We start from the raw sequence: 14,427 nt of genomic DNA, 5'->3' as shown, positions 1-14,427 counted from the left end.
TGCGGCTAAGACGCCGCATGGCGGTCCTGTATTTCCAGCCAACACGCCAATCTATTTGTGTGCCGCCCTGTGATGTAATCCCAACAGCGGTCTCGATGGCATCCCACCACGGTGGGTGGCGGCATGACCGGCCACGTGCCCGGCGGTGTCGGACGGCCACTGTCGCCTCACGTGGGCTTGAGGTAGTTGTAGAGGGCACTCAGTCCCCCCTGCAGCACCTCCTGAATGGGCTTGAGGAGGGGGTTGTGGACGATGTGGAGTCCCTTGTCCAGAGGGTGGCAGGCCAGCCTCCGGAGCCCGCTCAGCAGGTACATTTCCACCGGGACGCTCTGCAGCTCGTTGAAGTCCACGTTGAGGAGCTCCAAGGACTCCAGGAAGCACAGCGTCTTGGGCAGAGTGTGGATGCTGTTCCCCTCCACGATGAGGATCTTGAGGTTGACCAAGTCCTGAATCTGGTCGGCGATGGTCTCCAGCCGGTTGCAGGCCAGGTGAAGGAAGACCAGGCCCTTCATGCTGTAGACGCAGGTGGGGATGTGGGCGATGCGGTTGTGGCTCAGGTTGAGCTTGCTGAGGTTGCGCATGGCCGCCAGGCTCCCCGGCAGGCTGCTGATCTGGTTGTTGGCCAGGCTGAGGACCTCCAGGCGGGCGCAGGAGCCCAGCTCCTCGGGCACCTCGCTCAGGCGGTTGCGGCAGGCGAAGAGCACGCGCAGCTTCTTCAGGAGGCCGATCTCGGGCGGCAAGCTGGCCAGGTTGTTGCCCCACAGGTTGAGCACCACCAGGTTGTCCAGGGCGCTCAGGGCGGGCGGGAGGGAGCACAGGCAGTTCATGGACAAGTTGAGCTTCTGAAGCTCTCGCAGCTCCCACAGCTCCGCCGGGGCGTCGTCCAGCCCCCGCATGGCCAGGCTCAGGGTGCTGTAGCCGAAGTGCACCGTGGCGTGTCTGCGGATTCGCTCGGCGGCGGACGACAGCCCGCCCTGCTCGCCCCCGCCGCTCTTGCCGCCTTGGATCACGCTCACCTCGCTCAGCTCTTTGTTGGAGAAGCCGTGGGACTGCTTCCCACCCATCCTAGTCCCCGGATTCCCGACGGGAGGCTTGTTAAAGGTCACGTTCCCCTGTCGTACGGAACATGTCTGAATCCGGAGCTGGAACTTGGAAGATCCTGGCGGAACTGAGAGAGCGGTGTGCGTGGTCCCGGACGAAGGGGCTGTCTTACTGGGTTTCATTCCCCAGCTGGTCCTGTCACTTCTCAGCTCCACAGATAGAACCGCCCCCCGCCCGCTCCCCGGGGGGGGGGGGGGGGGGCACGACGCGGTGCAAGTTCAATCGCTTCAGGTCTCTGCCATGATGTCATAGTCAAGGGGTCCCCAAAGGGTCGTTTTACTGGCCTGCAGCTTTTTATTTGCTACTCCGATTTCTTATGGTGATTCTTATGGTGACATTTGGGATCATATTTTGTCATGTGTTGCTGTCTTTATGCTCTATCAATTTTCCTCTAAAATAATCTAAAGTCATATTTTGACTTCATTCTCCAGAATTTTTTTAAACCTGCTGTTGTTGTTTTTTTAAATTATTTCAACTTTCAGCTTATTAATTTTTTTATTATGAATTTATACTATACATTTTTTGCAACATAATTTTCCAAAACATAGAAATTTAGTCGTTAGTTTATTTCTCATAATGACTTTAAAAATATTTTTTTCTTTAATATTTCAAATTCATGCTTCTAAAATGACATCATTTTTCCTCATAATATTCCGATGTTTTTCTCGTAAAATTACAACTTTTTCTCATTATAATTTCTCTTTTTCTCTAAATATTTTGGCTTTTTTTTGTAAAATTACTGCAAATTTTTCAATTTTTGCTGTTGTTTTTTCTTACTTTTTTAAAAGTAGCTCGCAAGCTGAAAAAGTGTGAGCATGAGAAACGAGTACATTACCTTATTATCCATATTGGTGATGAAGATAATCTGGATGGGGGGGTACTCGCTCATCCATAATAAAAATATCTTAGGAGTTCTGAGGTCAAAGGTTATTTCTTGCTTTATGCATGATTTTAGCTGTTTTGAAAATGTACGATATTTGGCATGATAGGATGACTTGTGTCCCGCCCTGTGTAGGTTCCTACTTGTTTATATGGATGGTCAGGTGTGTCTCCACATTAGTCATGCATCGTCTTTGCTGAGAGTTGTCACTCTCGCCACGAGCGTGATCTTTGACAGACGTCAAAGGAGCCTCACACGCGTTGGAGGAAGAACTTTTTTTTCAGGTTTTGTGACTTGATCCAATTTTTCCTGGGCGGGCTCTGGAGAGAATGTGGCCTCAGCTGGATCGGCCTTAGTCATCATTTCTGGCCGCGTGCGCTAATCAAAAGGATAGGATGACAGTTAGCAGCGATGTTCAACTCCGGGCGAGTTGCCGTGCAGCTACATCAGCACTTTTGAGTGACAGCTGGAGGATTGGCTTTGCTGAAGTTGACGTTAGGGACGAATCTCCTCCATCACCAGGGAAGGTTGTCTTGTTCCAACGCTAGTTCCTTGTACGAGTAACCCAACATCTCACCTTCTTGGTAAGTTTGCATTCAGGCCAGTTGATGCCACTTTTTGGTCTCTGCCGATGAACATTCCTGTTACTGTCAACAATCTTTGGACCATCTTCCTTGAACGAAGAGCATCCCCCATGAACTCAGAGTGGTAACGATGATTTAGTGTCTATTGAAAATGTCTCTAAGGAAAGTGAGTGTTCCCAAACAAAGACGATAAGCATCGTCCATGCATGCTCCCCACTAATGTAGTGGAACTCCTGTGGGAGTATCTTGTCATCTCCTAATCCCGCGGCGGGCAGGCCTGCTATCTGTAGTTGGATCCCCAGGCAGCGATGAATGCACGATAACGACACCCAAGAAGGAGAGGCAAGTTAACTCCAGTGGTTGGAGATAAGATCTGCAACGTTCCCAGAGAAGCTCGCTGGGCTCCACGGTGACCAAATCAATGGTTGGCTGAGGCAGCACGAGGAAGGATGAAGCAAGCGTGGCTGTGACGGCAACAGGCGGCTTGATGAAGCACCGCCGAGGAGCCTTCACGCGTCCCATCTCGGTAATGTTTGCACTCCAGTCCAGCCAGCATGGACTGCTGAAGCTAATCCTTATGGCGGCTCCAGTAAAGGTCTGTCCTGGACTGGGTACTTGGCAGCTCGTGTCCATTGGTGCCAATCACGTACGACATCCTTTGGAGGGTAATTGGGGAAATAAGTTCAGAACTACATTGGAACCAAGTGACAGAAAAACCTTGTAGTTGACGTAAAGGTTAGCGTTAAAATGTGCCGTGAACTCATCATATTAGCTCTTCCACTGCGAGCTGTGGAAGATGTCGTTGCAACCAATGTGCTTCAGACACAAAATTCAAGACTTCAGAGTCGCTGGAACGAGGCGTTCAGGTGAAATGGGCAAAGTCATATTTCAACATTTGTCAGTTTGGTCACGTCGTTTCACAGCGGATTATTTTCCTGGCTCTCGTGCTGGAAACAATGGGCCGTGGCAAGGCTTGGTACTGGGAAGGATGGCGCTTGCCGGAGTGGAGCGCTTCCGGCGAGCCCCAAGCGTTTCAGCGGATACCCCACAATGGCACCTTGTGAGATATATATATATATACAGTACATATATATAGTTATAAATATATATAGAGTTGTATAACCACAGCCGCCTTTCAGACCCACAAGACCAACCTACGGTGGGCGTGGCCTGCAGTCCAAGCATCCTAACAAGCAATGGCGCTTGCAAAAACTCCAAAACAACATGGTGGATATTTGACTTGAATGTGAATATGTGCTTCTATTTCCATGGGCTCTGCAAGCGGGTCCAGGTGCCCGTCGGTGGCCCGAGTCCAGCTGGAGGATGCGGCCAAGTCGCTTTAGCTGGTGTGCAGGCTGGCATACTAACGGAGTGGGGAGGGGGGGGCGAGTGTGGAAGCACCCTCATTAGCCTCGTTACACTTGCCAGCGTATTTCCATGGAATGGAGTGACCGCGTCCATTTGGCAACTTTACCCCAGAGCTGGGACGGTTCCTGTGTACCAAGGAATCCACTCCACTGTCCGTTAAAGCCTGGAATACCAAGGAATCCACTCCACTGTTCGTTGGGATTTTCAGCCTTTTTCCCAATGTTGCAGTTTTGCGTGAACAGGGCGTGGTCAAAGTCGACCTGTAATAACGGCTCGCCAAAACGGGTGTAAAGCTTAATCTGTGGGGGTTATTGTTTGGGCCAACACTTTTTAATATACCATGTCAGCGAGGCCGGATTAAGGCCTTTACTAAAGTCACGCACCTGTTGCCAGGATGGGGTGGAGGGGTGGCCATTTGGGGTCAGCCCCTGTCGACAGATGCTAATCCCTTACCGCTGTTACCAGTGCGACGCGTTCCTGGTCATCGCCATGTTATCTATGTGTGTGTTGGTTTGGTGGTGTGGCGATGGTAGGCGGCCTACAGCCTTTTCTGACGATTTGTTTTTATGGTAGCCATTGTCCGAGTGGTCCGAGCGGTCCGAGCGGTCTCCTGCTGACATGCTGACCTCCTACGCACCTGTCTGTTATTCTATTTGATCAACAAGAGGCCGACCTCAGTGGAGGAAAGCAAAGAGGACTGCCATCCTCTCAGCACCTTGCCTGGAATTCCACTGCCGTCTGCCTGCCGGCTTAACCCGCTAATTGTGGTCTCACTTCCTGCGGTATCGCCGCATGCCTGCGGCGTGCTTTTCCAGCCACGGTTATATTAAGAAGCGGGTGTTTCAGCATAATGGACGTCACACTATCAGCCCAAATGATCGCTGTGCAACGGCTGTCTGATTTATATGCTGGCTTGCTGCGGTCCAGTCCAAGGCCGCTTTGGGGCTTTGGCTTCTTATTAGACGGTCCAGGGAGGTTTCACAGTCCAACAGCAAGAGACGGAAATAAACAGTAATTAGGATGTGTAGGTCGTCGACATATGCTGCGTGTACGAGTATGTCTGCATATATTGGGGATGCTCCAATCAGGACAACAATCACATAGATTGGTGATTTCTATTTCACTATGTATTTATTTGCACAGGGCCGTGTAGGTTTCAAATGTTTATTTTCTCCCTTAATAAAATGAATCATTTAAATTATTTATTTGTGTTGTCATTGAGGAAATTTACATTTGTTTGATGATCTGACTCATTTAGCAGGCTTTTTAAGACCTCTTCTGGTGCTGAGTGGGTTGTTTGGTGGTGCAGTAGAGACATCTAGTGGTGAATAGTCGTCACGACAACACACTGCATTACTTTTATTTGTTTTTTGCTCTGTTAGCAAACCGTCATGCTAGCAAGTGGCAGTGTCAAGTCATTTGAACCAAAAGGTGTTGCTACTGCTTCTATTATAAATATAAATATATTATCAATATAAATGATGAATAGCGATGATAATATTTACGACAGTTTTACGATAGTCGTAAATTGGTTGCTATGGTGGCCCGAGTGCGTACTCCTTCATATACCGCATATACATACACGCAGACTCTTTATTTTCTTATGATGGCAAGCAATCTGTAATAGCAAAGATAGCAAGGTGCTATCGGGACTCTGTTTGGATGTACTCATTGGCTACAAACCTGCTGACAATGAATTCTTCCCAAAAGATGGCCATGTATTGTCAATTAAATAAATACGAGATGACGTCGCCATCGTTGCAGCGTCTCTGCCTCCTGACCCCAAAGCTGTGAACGACATTGGACTCCACTAGCCTCTACGTCACATGTTTGCGTCACCCAATCACGTCGTACTGCTCGGCTACTGTAAGTGGACGAGCAGCTACGTTGCCCAATCAGAGTCTTACAACTGCCTTCACGACACGCCTTCCACGGGCGTGTAACCAATGAGAACCTAGCTGTAATTACTAATTCATTACAACGCGAAGGGGAGTGACGCAGTTATCGAAAATCCCGAAGCTCCTCCACGCTTTCCGCGTATGACCTGAAATAAACTCCATATTTCCCCCCCACCCGGCGGTGGGCCACCGTCTCCCGGTCACAACGCAGCGGAAGATCGCTGACATCGCTGCCGCTGGCTGTATGTGCCAGTCTCCGCGCTCGCTCCTTGGATCCGGGTGCCATTCCGATTGGAGGTTGCGGTCGAGCCCGGAGGACTCGATGCGATAACCAGAGCGAGACATGCCGCAGCCCAAGTCACGAAAAATCGCCATCCTCGGCTACAGATCCGTAGGTGAGCCGCGATCGGACGACGCTGGGGTTGGTGGGTGGAACCGGGGCCTCGGCTTCGGCTTGTCGAATGTGCGGCGAGGCGCTCACAGCATCCCCGCTCGGCCCGCCAGGTGAGGGCGGCCCCGGCTGGAAGACCTCCGTTAAGCCTTCAGCATCTCCGTCTTCTTTAGAGGCATCGAACGAGGCGGCAACACCCGAGCTTTGCTGGATTTGACGCATGACTGGCCCATAAGGTTATGTCACCGGAACCACGCCAAACAGGCGCAGTTGGGATGCGGAAAAAAAAGAAAGAAAGGAAGAAGTGAGCAATAATGGAGGCCCAATGCTTTGGGTGCATATTTGTACATACTCTATATACTACATTAACGCTACGGTGTGTTTAAAGATACGTTTCTATAATATTTGCGCATCTAGTGGCCAAGATGTGCATTCACTCAACTGCAGAGGGCACCAGGCATTGGTTAGGAGTAAAGGCGTCATGTCATGTGTACAAGAGCGTTTTGCATAAATATTGTATTGTCATCATCTCGACATCATACTGTTTAGTTTGCCCCCCATAGAATAAGTCCACGCTCAACGCCGTGTTAGCTTTTTGCTAACTTTCTTCCCTTTAAGCTCTGCCCGCAACTTCAGCTTTACAGATGCCACCCGCATCTTTTCCAAAAGGTGTTGTCAGTCATGATGAAGATGTCGTACTCCAGGTTTTCTTTGGCGGTCCATCCATGTGTGGTGTTTATTCATCCTGCAGGTAATTGGGCCATCTAGCAGGGCGAGGCCACTATTTGAGGAATCGGGTCCCTGTGTAGTGAATCGTACCAGACTACGGGGTCCAATTAAGGTCAAAACCAACAGCACCTTTCAAACTGCCTAAAACCCGCCTTTTTTCCCGTGTTGTGTAACATCAGCACCCATATGCACAAACGCACACACGTGGAGATTCCCAGTGGGATACGTTATGGTTGTCTAAAGATTCTTCCCTGTGCTCTTGGCTGTTTACAGGAAAGTCTTCCTTGACCATTCAGTTCGTGGAGGGCCAGTTTGTGGACTCCTACGACCCGACAATAGAGAACAGTAAGTACTTTGTCCAAGTCCCGACATCAACATTAGCAACAGTAGCATACAGTAGCTACTATGTGTGCTAATGTGCTACATCATAGTTATTATATTTGCCCAGGAGAAACTAAATGATCATATTCATCTCACGTCTGGAGAGGGCCGATGTTGGCCGGGATGAATTTTAAGACATGTAGCAAAGCCTGTTTTCTAGAAGTGGTCCGCAGGGCGGGTTCATCAGGCTATGGCGGTAGGATGTCCATAAGGAAGTGGGGGTCTGTCCTTGAAAAGCCAACGTTTAAGCGCCAACATATTGTTGGAGCATCATGAAGAGGTGGCTTTTCCATAGGAGGGGGGCTTTAAATAAATGCAAAGGGGGCATTATTGAGCGAAAGAGTCCTGCAGAGAAGATGTACATTCCCAGACACTCCAGGGAATCCCGTCCAAAGCTTGCCTGAAGGCCCACCTCACCCGTTTGCTGGCATAGTGCGCTTCTATAAATAACTTCACAGCGCTTCAAGTGAACCGCCAGCGTCCTCAGTGGGTAGAGACGGAGAAGATGTCCATGTTCCTGCACCAGATGAACCCGCTCGGAATGGATCCGCGAGTGGCGGATTCAGAAGACGACCGCAAGTCGCCGTAGCGCGGGTGACGTGTCAGAGTCTTATCTTCTTTTTCTTCTCCCTTCTTCCCCTGCAGCGTTCACTAAAATGATCACGATAAACGGCCAGGAGTACCACCTTCAGCTGGTGGACACAGCAGGACAGGTATGGGCTGCACTTGCAACCAAGCTCCGTACACTTCCATGATAAAGCCATGATGAATCCATAAGAAATCCATAAAGCAAAGCATTTAGAAATTCTGAGTCACAAAACTTCGACATTTGCACTTCACACAAAAGTAAAAGTACTGCATTTGCATTTTGAAGTAGACTGCATTGATGGAACGCGTTGGCTTCTATTTGTGAAGGCAGACGTCACAATAGGAACTGGTTAGATTTTCGTTTGGATTCATTTATTCAGCTCACGTTGGACCTAAAATCCCCCAAAAACCTCAAATCCTAGTTCCAGGTTCTAATGTAAATGTAAAATAGTTCAGTTAGCGTCTTCGTCCCCTGTAGAACGCGTACGTAAACAAGATGGCTGCGGTGCTCCCTCATAGCGTTTTGGGAAGTCAAAGTCTTGACTTAAACGGCCCCAGCAACTTAGCGGGGTCCAAAAATCTGAAGTACCCCTTTAAACCCTCAAGGCCTGGTGGACCAAAATGTGGACGTTCTTGAAAAGCATATCAGGGGTGCCCAAACGCTTCCATCCCACTGTACGTGTGCGCCTTACCCCCTGGACCCGTGTTGGTCCCATTGTCTCTAATTATCAAAAATAGTAAAAATAGCAGATGATTGACCTAGCTAGTCAAGGCTGGACTTTTTTTCAGATGTCAATCAGGTGTCCTCCTAAAATAAAATATGAATATACAGTATACATACAGACCTGATCAACAGCTTAGGAATAGTTGGACATTTGGACCTTAACGAGGTTTTAAGTAGAGCTCCAATATGAGGAGAGGAAGGAACATTTGGAACGTGGAATCAAATAATAATAAAGTCAAATGGGTTCCTTTTCACCTGATCAAACGTTGAAGGCCACAGGCTCTGGAATCCCAAATCTGCTCCAAGTTCTCCTTTCCTGTCAGGCATTGCCACGGCCAGCCCTCCTGATGCTAAAGCTAAGAAGCTAAGAAGCTGTCTCTTCCTGAAGCTGGTGGGATGGTGGAGCTCCATCAGCCAGGCCTCTGCCAGCGTGCCATGGCTGCTGAGCTTGGACGCAGGAAGACGCTCATTCTACTTTGTGGAAAGATCCCAACAAAAACCACACCTGGGGGATCCCATGGGCTGTCCATCAAGACAGGGGGGGCGGCCCTCCTTTGCAGGGAGCATCGAACACGGGACATTGAAAGGTGGACAAAAGTTGGATTCTCTGATGAGAAGAAATGGAACCTCCTGATTGACATCCCATAGAGAACATTTGGGGATGGATGGCCAGGGAAGTTGATAAACGTTCCAGACAGTAGATGCCCTTGGTGAAGCCATCTTCACCACTGGGACCAGTGTTCCCAGTAGCCTCCTGGAAACACTCCCATCCAGCATGGCCAAAGCCGTTCTTCAGGTGATGACCAAGAACGCTGGAGCTACTCGTTACTGAGTCTGGTTTGGATCAGCTGATAAAGAGCCTCTTTCACTTGAATTCTTCTTTTCAACAAAGTCCAAGTCCAAAGTCCTCCTCCAAATGTGCAAAAGGTCAATTGCAGCTATTTTGGTCATGTCTGTATAGTATATTAAAATAATCATAAAAACATCCATGCGGTGAAAGTGCAAAATAAATATTTCCATATTTCACTTTTATGTGAGGGACCATTTTGGGACTTAAGGGTAAAAGTGTAGTTTTTCTTTGAAATCCTTGAACGTGTAATCTGATGGAGCAAACGGATGTGACGTCTGTGCAGGATGAGTACTCCATCTTCCCTCAGACGTACTCCATAGACATCAACGGCTACATCCTGGTCTACTCAGTCACCTCCAATAAAAGGTACATTGACTTTTACTGTTGCCCTTTTAGCACCGTGGCTAATAAACGGCTAACATCTGGTCTTCATGTTTGGTCTTCAGCTTCGAAGTGGTGCAAGTCATCCACGAGAAGCTGCTGGACATGGTGGGGAAAGTTCAGTGAGTACGGCTTCTTCTCACGTTGTCCTAGCAAGGGCTGCCAAGCGGCACCAAACCAGTCTAAGTGTCCCCTTTTGCCCCCCCAGGGTGCCCATAATGCTGGTCGGGAACAAGAACGACCTGCATATGGAGAGGTACGTCCCCCTAGCAGCCCGGGCCACAGCGCTGGTCACAATATTAGATACGCCTAAGCTGTATCCAAAGTCTAAAATATCAACATGTATCAACATGCTACATGCAACATGCTAGGTTAATTAGCCACTCCAAATCGTCCATAGGTATGAGTGTGAGTGTGAATGGTTGTTTGTCTATATGTGCCCTGGGATTGGCTGCAGCCAATCATCCAGATATGATGTGAGGAGGCTAATGTGGCTAGCGATGCGTACCTCCTCCTATTCCGATGTCGTGGCTCGGCCCAATGACCCAGCCTCCTTCCTCCCCCAGGGTAATCAGCTGCGAGGAGGGAAAAGCGTTGGCCGACTCCTGGAATGCTGCCTTCATGGAATCCTCGGCCAAAGAGAACCAGGTAGGATCGTACGGTCAGATGATGATGTTGTCATCTAACAAGCGATAAGTCAGTCACTGAAATGCTAATAAACATTGTAACGTCGTAACGGGAAAGGCCCTGTGATTGCGTACGCAGACCGCCGTGGAGGTTTTCCGGAGGATGATCCTGGAGGCGGAGAAGATGGATGGCGGCGTGCAGCCCGGAAAGACGTCTTGCTCCATGATGTAGAGGCGCCCCACGGCCACACAGGACACTGCACTGGGATATCCCGTTTACTTGAAGGCTAGCCGCCAGTTCTCCACCTCAGCTGACTCCACCCCCTGCCCCGCCCCGCCCCGCCCCCACTCACCTAAGTACCCAATAGTGTCTATTTCTGGCTCTGAACACCCCAATTATTTATCAGTATTCCTGATTCCTATTTGTCATCCATGTTTTCCTTTGTGTGTGTTTGGTATCGACGCAGGACGAGTGGCCATCATGAATTTAATCCCAGTAACCCCCCCCCCCCCCACCACCAGTAAAACCAGCCCACCCTGTGCTTTGTACTCAACTGATGCAAAACAGCAACGCATCACAACAAACGTCGTCCCGTCTGGCGATAAGAACCGCAACTAGAGGTGATGGTGGTGGGGGGCCAGGCGTTGGGGGCCGGTGTATTTCTTTTGTCTACTGGTTTCCAATGCGGTCGTCACTGGTCTCGTTCCACAGCAGTAAATGGCAGACAAATTCAAACATGAATTCTGCATCCATTTTCTAAAAGTTGAAAATGTTGTACAAATGTTTTTGATTGTAATCATTAAAGCAAAAAGTGGTTATGTAAGCGCTCACCCGTGTGGACTCTTCCGTCGGGGGCGCCGGAAACAACGAGGGCCATCAAACGCACCACAGGTGATCACAGCAAGGATAACGGCGACACCATGGATATCTCGACAAATGACCCCAACTCGGTTTTTGCGCATTTCAATTTATTTGACAGGTTTTAGTAACCATGGAAACGGCTTCTTCACCAAGCGTTGCACATGTCACTGTCGCAACACGTGATGTTGATGAAAGCGTTCATCTTCAGCATGTGACAGTCTGACAGAGCCATGCATTTCTGGTAGTGGCCGTCTAAAAAGGAAGAGGAAGGAGACTTTCAAAACAATGGCCGACATGACCTGGCCGTGGCGCACTGGGACTGGAATGGGATGGGATCATCTCACATGGCTTGCTGAGGAAGCTGGCAGCGGCGCAGCCATCTTTCTCGGGTCTGCACGTCTCCACGCTGAGCTCGCAATCTCCTCCGGCCTTCTTGGGGACGCAGCGATGGCAGTCCAGAGCCTTGCCTGACAAGAGGCGCCAGGCCCGGGGAATCGAGTCATGACCATTTAAGGGTAAAAGATCACTTCAACATTGAGCGAGTACATGGCCAACTTCATCCTGTTGCCAGTAGGTGGCGTCCACACTAATTTAGGATGCGTCCTATGGAGACCTTCGGGGTGGTGTCTTGGTCATATGTACCAAGTATGATGAAGATCTGACCACGTGGAGCCAACTTATGAACGTTTCACTCGGCGTTCATCATATTACCAGAATTATCTTAATAATTACCAGAAATATTGGCTTTTTGCCGATATTGGCCAACTCTCAATATCCGATACCGATATCAACCGATACCGGCATGTGTAACCTGACATATCTCCTGTGGTGGAATGAACACACATGTTATGTACATACATAACATGTGTACATGTTATGTACATACATAACATGTGTACATATGGTTCAAGCAAGGTGAAATATTTGGGGAATATTATATATAATATATATCATATATATGATATATATAATATATATATATATATGTAATAATGACCAGCAACAGAATAAGGCAACGTGTGAAGTTGTTGTCCAAAGTGGCGCTCCCATCCTTCCACGTTTCCCAGGTTTGGGACGATGGCTTCCTGAGGATCGGCCCCTCTGTGCCGGGGGGGTCAAGGTAGAAGCGGTGTTTGTGGAGTGGGGGAGGGGGGGGTGAGTGACACTCACCTGCCGTGAGCAGCGAGGCGAGGCAGACGGCCAACAGGAACAACTTCATTGCCACGGGACACTTCATTAGGTATACCTACACAATCACATCCGTATCAGTTGGGCCTTGATCAATAATAACAATCATAAATTTCCTTTTGATTGACGCTGTCGGCGACGTCCTGGTTTCCCAACAAGCGTTTGTAGATGAACTTTTCCAATCCAAAAGGTAACATAGCATCAAATATTGACATATTTACAACACCTTTGGATGCCCCCATACTGTACCTTTCACTCCTCGATCTTTGCCAGTCAGTGAGCGGAATTCCGTCGCCGTTCCCACACCCCCCCCCCCTCTATATTTATAGCTGTCCATATGTGTTCCTGTCACGTGACCATCCCAGTGGGTGGTCCCTCTGTCCACGTTTGTGTGTTCAGGGGTCAAAAGGTGGCTTGGCAATGAAGTGGCCTTATGCAAGACGCGTGTACCCTTTGTGCGCCGGCCCTTGAGCAAATATGCTCGGTTAATGATATATGTATTTATTTATGATATATTTCATCATACAGAGATACAATACATGGCTCCACCATGTCTGCAAAGGTGATGTTTAATCCTTTACTTCCTCTACGAAGCATTACACCAGGATTACACCAGGGACCTGCAACCAGGGCACGGCTGCTCTGGCGGAGGAGGCTGGGTAGCCTGGCTGATGAAGCTGGTGAGGCTGGCTGATGAGGCTGGTGAGGCTGGTGAGGCTGGTGAGGCTGGCTGATGAGGCTGGTGAGGCTGGTGAGGCTGCTAAGGCCTGGCTGATGAGGCTGGGTAGGCTGGTGAGGCTGGTGAGGCTGGTGAGGCTGGTGAGGCTGGTGAGGCTGGTGAGGCTGCTAAGGCTGGCTGATGAGGCTGGTGAGGCTGGGTAGGCTGGTGAGGCTGGTGAGGCTGGTGAGGCTGGTGAGGCTGCTGAGGCTGCTGAGGCTGCTGAGGCTGCTGAGGCAGGCTGATGAGGCTGGGTAGGCTGGTGAGGCTGGTGAGGCTGGTGAGGCTGCTAAGGCTGGCTGATGAGGCTGATGAGGCTGGTGAGGCTGGTGAGGCTGGTGAGGCTGGTGAGGCTGCTAAGGCTGGCTGATGAGGCTGGTGAGGCTGGGTAGGCTGGTGAGGCTGGTGAGGCTGGTGAGGCTGGTGAGGCTGGTGAGGTTGGTGAGGCTGGTGAGGCTGGTGAGGCTGGTGAGGCTGGTGAGGCTGCTAAGGCTGGCTGATGAGGCTGGTGAGGCTGGTGAGGCTGGTGAGGCTGGTGAGGCTGCTAAGGCTGCCTGATGAGGCTGGTGAGGCTGGTGAGGCTGGTGAGGCTGGTGAGGCTGGTGAAGCTGCTAAGGCTGGCTGATGAGGCTGGTGAGGCTGGGTAGGCTGGTGAGGCTGGTGAGGCTGCTAAGGCTGGCTGGTGAGGCTGATGAGGCTGGTGAGGCTGGTGAGGCTGGGTAGGCTGGGGAGGCTGGTGAGGCTGCTAAGGCTGGCTGGTGAGGCTGGTGAGGCTGGTGAAGCTGCTAAGGCTGGCTGATGAGGCTGGTGAGGCTGGGTAGGCTGGTGAGGCTGGGTAGGCTGGTGAGGCTGGTGAGGCTGGTGAGGTTGCTAAGGCTGGCTGATGAGGCTGGTGAGGCAGAGCCCCATGAAAATGGACAAAAAAAATGGAAAAACGAATTTTTAAAATCCCTTACAGTAAGTACATATTCTTTTATGGCTTGTAGTATTTCATCGTGACCACTAGATGGTAGTGTTGACATGAGTACTCACACAAGGACTGCAGTGATGTTTTTTGATGTCTGCTAATGTTGCCCTAATTATTAATATTTCATATCCAATACTGGTGCTCGTGTGAGCATATCTAGTGTATCCCGTTCTTCGAAAATCTGTCTCGCT

At 49.8% G+C, this 14,427-nt stretch overlaps 3 protein-coding genes across 3 annotated transcripts; 1 reads left to right on the top strand and 2 right to left on the bottom strand.

The window, feature by feature from the left end:
- Window positions 1-69: 69 nt before the first annotated feature.
- lrrc30a (leucine rich repeat containing 30a) lies at window positions 70-1,064 on the bottom strand. The gene has a single exon (XM_058061325.2). It carries the CDS (start codon window positions 1,062-1,064, stop codon window positions 168-170), a length of 897 nt encoding a protein of 298 aa, XP_057917308.1. The 3' UTR covers window positions 70-167.
- A 4,833-nt stretch (window positions 1,065-5,897) lies between these two features.
- Window positions 5,898-11,325, top strand: rheb (Ras homolog, mTORC1 binding). Its single transcript, XM_058061657.2, has 8 exons — window positions 5,898-6,226; window positions 7,225-7,296; window positions 7,978-8,045; window positions 9,778-9,860; window positions 9,941-9,997; window positions 10,084-10,131; window positions 10,442-10,523; window positions 10,641-11,325. The coding sequence occupies exons 1-8, from the start codon at window positions 6,175-6,177 to the stop codon at window positions 10,731-10,733; spliced, it is 555 nt and encodes a 184-aa protein (XP_057917640.1). The 5' UTR covers window positions 5,898-6,174; the 3' UTR covers window positions 10,734-11,325.
- Window positions 11,326-11,463: 138 nt separating this feature from the next.
- On the bottom strand, window positions 11,464-12,858 carry ly97.3 (lymphocyte antigen 97, tandem duplicate 3). Its single transcript, XM_058061658.2, has 4 exons — window positions 12,801-12,858; window positions 12,534-12,609; window positions 11,708-11,830; window positions 11,464-11,615 (listed from the first exon to the last, which is right to left on the bottom strand). Exons 2-4 carry the CDS (start codon window positions 12,598-12,600, stop codon window positions 11,509-11,511), a joined length of 297 nt encoding a protein of 98 aa, XP_057917641.2. The 5' UTR covers window positions 12,601-12,609; window positions 12,801-12,858; the 3' UTR covers window positions 11,464-11,508.
- Window positions 12,859-14,427: the final 1,569 nt, after the last annotated feature.

This window comes from Doryrhamphus excisus, linkage group LG2 (genome assembly GCF_037039965.1).
Source record: "Doryrhamphus excisus strain RoL-2023G ecotype Guam linkage group LG2, RoL_Dexc_Guam_v1.1, whole genome shotgun sequence".
In the NCBI taxonomy this organism is placed as follows: domain Eukaryota; kingdom Metazoa; phylum Chordata; class Actinopteri; order Syngnathiformes; family Syngnathidae; genus Doryrhamphus; species Doryrhamphus excisus.
The sequence above is the reverse complement of the archived record's forward strand: the minus strand, read 5'-3'. Positions and strand labels throughout refer to the sequence as shown.